At 41.1% G+C, this 7,949-nt stretch overlaps 1 protein-coding gene across 1 annotated transcript; it reads left to right on the forward strand.

The window, feature by feature from the left end:
- Window positions 1–3,198: 3,198 nt before the first annotated feature.
- LOC306741056 (receptor-interacting serine/threonine-protein kinase 3-like) lies at window positions 3,199–6,822 on the forward strand (the record flags this gene model as incomplete). The annotated part of the gene is made up of 11 exons (XM_079223309.1): window positions 3,199–3,356; window positions 3,483–3,798; window positions 4,037–4,185; window positions 4,282–4,331; window positions 4,557–4,715; window positions 4,835–4,932; window positions 5,051–5,114; window positions 5,214–5,275; window positions 5,643–5,682; window positions 5,864–6,106; window positions 6,213–6,822. The coding sequence occupies 11 exons, from the start codon at window positions 3,199–3,201 to the stop codon at window positions 6,224–6,226; spliced, it is 1,353 nt and encodes a 450-aa protein (XP_079079435.1). The 3' UTR covers window positions 6,227–6,822.
- Window positions 6,823–7,949: the final 1,127 nt, after the last annotated feature.

Consider the following 7,949-nt stretch of genomic DNA (forward strand, 5'->3'; position numbering starts at 1 on the left):
TTACACAAAGTCACCCTGCAAACTGAGAGTACTTTCAATTCATTAAAGCTTATGATCAGAGGGGTCCGTGCCTTATCTGTATTCTACACATGCAGCAAAGCCACACTGCCATTGTCTCTCTGTGTGGCCGGACACGAGGCAGAGAGGAGTTCTATGGATTTACGCAAGATGTGTGTTTCTATTTCGTTGCTCTCTATGGCTATCTGAACCGGGCCAAGCCAAGCCAATCTGTTTCATGTCAGCGAGGGTCTGGATTCTGCACTAACAAGATCCTTCAAATCCTCTGCAATGGGCTGCAGTCTTAGTGTGTGTTCAAATTGATTCTCTTGGAGATAGGAAATTATCGCAATCTAATTTCACACAAACACACACACACACACCCCTGCAGCAACTTATTTACATGCACTTCACATACATGCCATTTTCACACCCATATAACAAGTAGCATTTCATTACATGACATCTGTCTCAGGCACGGACACCATGTTCAGCACCACATCCCAAAGCCTGCAGTGGTCTTTGAGGGATGTCCCACACTTCACCACTGCATTAGTTGAACACGTGCTGGAGTTAGACAAAAGCTAGAGTTCTCTGAGTTGGATGCAAAAGACAGCCGTTTCTTTAATACGTAAACCGGCTTCAGAGCCTCACTAGGACGTTATAGGAGGATTTGGGGTTTGCAGATAATAAAAGGGCAGGAGCAAACAATCAACATAATTTTCAATGATATGACAGCTCACCGCTTGCGTTAGTGGCTTCATGAGCATTTGCCATGAGGAGAGAGTGATGAGAAAAAGCCACAGCAGAGAAAGACAAAAACAAAGACAGACAGTATACAGTGTCTGTAATACTATACCCCTCCGAGACTCACCATGAGCAAACCTACGGCTGATTCAGGCATGAGTTGGACAGCCATGATGGGATCCTCCTATGGATTCTTGTGAAAAGAGAATGTCGCCAATTTGCCAGAGGGTCTTCTTATCCTCTTCCTCGTTCCTCTTATTCTGAGGAGTCTTCACGCAGGAAGCAAGCTCACCTCTGTCCAGATGAAGTCGGTTTAATGGTCCGCCCACTCTGTGTCCTTAACCAGTCAGTGCTGCAGACAGCCTCTGGTCTCTAATTGCAATGCCACAACCCTGGAGAGCCTGTGACTCCCCAGTCTCTCTGCTGCTCTTCAGACTGAGCGTAAAGCAATCCTCCTTCCAGTTCTTTGATCTGAGAGCAGTGCAGACCCCCCCCCCACACTCCTCCTTTCACTTTTAAAACACTCCCCACAGACCCCACACCCACCTCCCCCAAACCCCTCTGACTCTGGCGCCTCTTGCTAAATGCTCCCCTCCCTCTGTTGCTGCCTTCTGCCTCCCTTTTCCAGTCAACTCTCCTCACAACACAAAGCACATCCAGGCGTGCGCGTGGGTTTTCGGTCTATTCTTTCTACTGAGCCTGTCCGGTCGCTGCTCCACAGGATGTAACCTGCATCAAGTGATGCTCCCCAGTATAAAGCACTCCTCCACTATGGTGGGAAAGACAAACGCTCAGCTCTCCACTCAGAGATCCAGCACAGAGAGATCTTCTGTAGGCTGATCCTCTGCCTCATATATCAGACAGTTTCCGAAGGGCAGAGGATGAGGTAAAAAAGCAGCCAGGAGGAGAGAGATGGATTGGAGAGAGGTCCCCACTGGGCTGAGCGTAAATGATGGTGGGTGGAGAAGAGGGAGGAGAGAGAGCAATGGAAATGCAAAGAGCGAGAGCAGACCGCGCCTATCGATACCAGACGAAACAGCAAGGCAGCATGGGATGCGAGTAATACACCTCAGCTCCCTTAATGAACAGAGTGTGCATGTGTGTTTGTGCACATATGATTTAGATTCATGGTAGCTGTCATGTTCACAGACACCTGGGCTCCAGACTGTGATTTTTTTTTAGAGTGGTGTTTGGCATAAATAATTTAGACTGAAAACAGTCACAGCGGCGTTTGTCTTGTGTGTGCATGAAAGAGCACACGACAGAGAGATACGTAATGAGAGAGAGAGAGAGAGAGAGAGAGAGAGAGAGAGAGAGGAAAGGTAGGAAATCATGTAATCATACAAATAATGAAGGCTGGAAATAGGCTGGAAATAAAGCTCACTGCTCAGATAACAAATATTGTATGCTCACATGAAGCATTTTAACAATCAAATACCGTTTTAAATATATTACATTTTTTCATTTGTTTGTTAGTTAGTTGTAAGCACTTACGTGTGTTATCCTCCTTGTTTTGTGAGTGTTACCATTTATTTTTAAAAATGTGTGTCACTTAAACAAGTGTCTAACAAAAGCAAATGGAATATACTTTTTAGAGTGTATAAAAAAAAAAAATTGAAAATTGAAAAAGAATAATTCACATTTACTCACAAGTACTTTGAAGTACTGTCATTTATTGACTAATATAACTGATGCACTGCCAGTCTCAGCTAAGCTTGCTAGTATAGATCATACCAAAAGAAACGAGATTCTTACACAGCTCCACCCCATACAGCACATACGGATGTGCCCTTCATAAGTTCCTCTCAATGCATGCTTGCTACCACTCATGTTTTCTAAGGAAGTCAAAAGATACGTCACAGCATTTTTATAGACGCTGAACAAATAGGGAAGAAAAGACAAAGGAACAATAATCCAGTTTGTATTTCATAAAAATCAGTAATGACAGATTTAATGCTAATGTGTGTTATTTGAGTCTATTTATTTGAATACATAAGTAAATCCTACTTCCAACAAATGCTTGAGCTTGCCATTTTACATTTTTTTCCAGTGTAAACTCCTCCCTTCGACTACAGCTTCAGGCGGCAGAGAGGGCGCAGAAAGTGAAACTCCCTCGTCCCTGTTAACGCAGCTTTGGTATGAACCAACTCTTGGATCTTCATGTGGACAACATTTAAAGAGATACATGGTGAGTAGAAGCCAGCTTTTTAATTAAGTATCCAGAACAAACAAGGGGAATGTTAGTGGAACATGGTTGTACGTGTCTTTACAAGCAAAAGCTGCCGTTACTCTCATGTCCGTGTTTAAAAGCTATGGCACTGTAATTACAACAAAAACTAATATCGAAGCAGTCATTAAACCACTTTATTTATATTTAGCACGATTTTCTATACTTTTTTCTACATTTCGTAATAGATTTGGGGTTGTAGCTGCTCTACCTGAATCCAGCAGGAGATGGAGCTGCTGAGCCACGAGACTAATGAGCCAGTTGGTAACGCAAGCTTGGAGAAATGGGAGTCAGTTGGCCAAGGGGGATTCGGTCGTGTCTACAAGGCCAGGCACAAGGACTTTGGCGTTGATGTGGCCATTAAGATACTCCGTGATGGGGTTGGGTAAATGAAAATATGTGCAAGTTCTCTGTAACTTAAACTTTTATATGATGCATGTGTTAAATAGTAGTTCAAGGTGCTCTTTTGCTTTCTCTCTACTCCTTTCAACAATCCCCTGCCTCATTGCAGCCACCTCATGTCACTGCAGGACGAGGCTATTTATATGGATATGGCTTCCTTTGAGTTTGTGGTGAGACGTTATGGAACCTATCAGGGATGTCCGCCTGGAGGGACATCCACGCAAGAGGGACTAGTGATGGAGTTCATGGACAGAGGATCTGTTGAGTCCCTGCAGAAGGACCTCTCTGGCCCTCCACTGTGGCCCCTGGTCTGCCGCTTGGTCCATCAAGTGGCTCTAGGCATGAACTTCCTCCATTCACGGAAACTTGTGCACCACGACCTAAAGCCAAATAATGTACTGCTGAATGTCGATCTCAACGCCAAGGTAGAGTGCCTTCGACCTAAACTATGTTTAAGATTCAAGATATTTTTTTATTCAAGATATTTTATCGTCATATGCACAGATACCAGGCAGTTATTCTGTACAATGAAAAGCTTATTTTGCAGGGTCCTTCTAACACACATAATTACAATAAACTTAAGGCAAAAAATAAATAAACAAGTCAACTATGACGCTAATTTAATCATTTATTTGATATTATGTGTCCCTTCTTTCTCTGCAGCTAGCAGACTTTGGTCTGTCCAGAGTTTCTACCAGTGCTTTGAACAGCAACAGAAAAACAATGGACGGGATTGAAGGTTCATACAAGTACATGCCTCCTGAGGCTTTTGATGTATCATATAAACCTAACAGTTCTTTTGACATCTACAGGTGAGACATAACATTAACAAATAATTCTACTCTGTACGGTACAAATCTTAACAGCATTAACATGTTACTGAAAATCTCCTCCTCTCTCTTGATCAGCTATGGTATCCTGCTCTGGTCCATTATCAATGGTGAAGAGCCTTATCCATGTAGGTACAATCTGTTTTATTGTCCCATCATGTTGACCTTTAATTTAAGTTTCCAATATTTTATGCAATGAACTCACATCCTACCATCAAATGTCTCATCTGTACTGTTTCCCTCACAACATAAAACTTAACTAAGTCTGTTATATACTGTGTATGTCCAGTTTACTCAATTGGTTATGCTTGTATGTTATCATGCATGTCTTCATTGTATCACATGCACTGTAGGCGCTGCATTTGATCTTGTAGAAGTGAAGATCCCTTTAGGGCAAAGACCTTGCTGTAAGGAAATTGACCAGATGAGGGAAGAAGAAGGGTTGAAAGAACTGGTTGAGCTCATGAAGAGGTGCTGGGATGGCAGTCCTGTAAAGAGGCCCCTCTTTAAAGGTAAATATTCATCATTTCACAACATTTCCTAGTCTGAAAAATATGCTTAAATCAAATTAACTTTTTGTCGACTAGCATGACAGATACATATTTAAAATTAAACTTTGCTTCTGTTTCAGATTGTCTTAAAGTCACTGAGAATGTGTTTTCAAAGCACAAGAAGGGAATTCACGATGCGGTCGGTCAAGTCTTGACAACACTGGAACAACGCAGCAGTGTAATTTCAGAAGATTAAATATAGTGCAGATTAATCCTGATTTATAATGGTGAGGAACACTTCTGACTGGTTTATCGGTTTCTCTAATACATCATACTTTCTCCCTGTTTTACTTCAGAAGTCATCGACCAGTTATCAATCAAACACAACGTTGGCTCGCAATGTTCCTCATCAGCCACCAGGTAGATTATCAATACTGTTTGTGAGTCGAGGGAGTTTTATTCTCATAAATGATCTCTAACTTTCCTTAATGAAACCTGATGTTTTCTTCTCTTTTTCAGAACAGTCAAATGATACGGTGGACAATGTCCTATTAACAACAACTGAACGGTCTCCAATACGGGTATGCTGAATGCGTTTTGACCATTGCCTCACAGAAAGTTGAAAACAAACCAATGAGTAACTAATAAGTAACTTTATTAACAAAACCATTTAGCCTATAGTCAAACCGAAAATACAATCAAGAGATGAGAGAATAGGAATATTGTTAAGTTTTAACAATGTTTTTTTCTATGATTAATTTAAATCAATATTATTTTGATGCAAATGGACAGTGGTTTATTATCATATTATACCACCTGTCATTTAGTCAGAAAGAAAGAAACAAAAACCAACCTGCTTTTTTGGATTTGGATTCTGAAACAAGTGTATGATACATTAAAATAGATTTTACAATATAGACTGAGAGAGCTTTTTATTTTTGCCAACAGGAGTCTGTCAGAATTTCTACTATGAGTATTACAGCCAAGGGTGAGTATTGTTGTTACTGTATTGATGTCGTCATGAAAAGAAGCTTTTTTTTCCTTTGTGTAAACAAAGATCTAAAATTAGCATGATATTGACATGTATCATTTCAATCACATGGTGCCTCATTAATGATTTGATTAAGCGTTTCATGTGCGTGCTTCCCTTCTTTTGTATTTTAAAACAGCAAAATTTGTTGATGACAAAAGGGCAGAGTTGATTCAAGACGTGGCCAATGTCATGGCAATAACAGAGACGCTTGGGGACATGGTCCACAATGAATCCTACTCATTGATTAATGTGGCAGGAACAAGCAAGGCCAAAATGAGAGTGCTTTATCAGGGGCCATTACGTTCAGGAGGAGAAGTGGTCAAAGCAGCCTTCTACGACGCCCTCAATAAGCATGAGCCCAGACTAGTGGAGAGGCTCGGTAGGATTTCCGCCTGCTAAAATGACCAAACATGGGAGTTATGACATTTTAATCACATTTTTTAATTTCACTTTACCTTTTTTCTACCTTTTATCTTTACCCTCAGGTGGCTTATTCTAAAGAAATGCCGGCCTTGCTGCATTTCCTGCATGTGTAAAAGACTTCCCTTGCCTCTCCTCCTACACTTTCATATTTTGGCATATATATATATACTTTGTTGAGATTGTTTCTATACTTTCCTAGTTATTGAACAAACCATATATAAATGATGGTGCTAGTTTAGTGTACAAGGTGATCAATGATTTGGGTTTCTCTCCTATTGAAAGAGGAGGAAGGACAACCAACAGAGGCAAGAGTTTTGCAGATCAACCTTCTCTATTTGAGAAAGTTATATAAGAGTGCTGCAGTTTTACTCATTTGAAATCAAGTCTAAAAGCAACCCAATCATCAAGAATAAACCCAAACAATTGATGTCTCTTCATGTTGTCATATCTTGTTGTTGTAGTGAATATGAACTATCTTGTAATTGTCTTTTCTATACGGTGGTAATCTTCTTAACACATATGGCATTCTCTGTTTCCTGGCCAAAGTCTACAGTTGTAAATTAGCTGATAGCTAACCCCGGTTACAGCTAAGAAGCTGTGCACTGTCCCAGTGAAATAAACAAATAAAAACACTTTTTTATTTTTATTTTTTATTTCATTTATTTTCTTAATAAACATATTTTTTCATAAATTTGACATACTCTTTTTCTTTTTGTTCAGAAAGTAACATGGTGTTTTGTGAAGGGGATGTGGCTTAATTATCATCAACAATATTATGAAAAGGGGATGTTGCTTGTTTCCTCCAGTGGGTGGGAGGGAGAGAGAGAGAAAGAAAGAGAAAGAGACTGGATAAGAGGCTTTTCTGGTTCAATCCCTCAGTAACTGTCACAAGCAGTCAGTCAGTCACCTGCAGATGATGGTGTCGAGGGCCCAGGAAACAAAGTTGCTCTCCTGTCTCAGTTTAATCCAAAGGTTTGTTGTTCACTACATTCACATTGACTACTGGACCAAACGGTGAACTGAAAGACAAAAAAAGAAAAGACAGGATGGAATTGTGTAAATTCATTCATTTGTTATATGACTCGTGGTGGTACAAATAACATTACCTTTAATTTTGCTGACGCTTTTCTCCAAAGAGATTTACATTTTTGCTCTATACACCGTAGACAGAGAACGGGGAGCAATTCGGGGTTAGGTGTCTTGCTCAAGGACACATCGACGTGGAGTAGTGGAGCTGGGGCTTGAGCCACCGACCCTCTGATTGAAGGACAGGCATGCTAACCACCGAGCCACAGTCGCCCCCGCAAATCTAACAGTTGACAACCAACAGTATTCTCCAAAGCCACTCTTAACTTCAGTCTAAAGGATCAATTATAACATGTTCTGCTTTTCTTCATGCACACACAGACACTATTTATGTCTGTCCTCTGTCTCAAATGAGCAAAGCTGGCAGCGTAATAGCATTCTGGGAGTTGACCTTTGTCTCATTCACAGTTCTGTCTCCTTGAGCTTTGCTAAAAAAAAAGAAAGGAAAAAAAAGCCCTCACACCTCTACACTCTGGTAATCCTCAGAGGGGAAAGTGTGTTCAAGTGTTATCCTTCTCTCCCTCAGCCCTACTGCCTCACTCCACCCTGCACACCCATCTCACCCCACCTCGCTGTACTAATGCTCCCAATCCTCTTTGTGGGAGAGTGACGTCTGCTACTGTCAGAAACAGAGTTAAGCTCGGCAGGCACTGGGAGAACAGAGTGGAGAGAAGCGCCGCAGATAACCAAGCAGCTCTGCATTCTGGGCCTCC

Source organism: Taurulus bubalis (assembly GCF_910589615.1).
Source record: "Taurulus bubalis genome assembly, chromosome: 9".
Lineage (NCBI taxonomy): Eukaryota > Metazoa > Chordata > Actinopteri > Perciformes > Cottidae > Taurulus > Taurulus bubalis.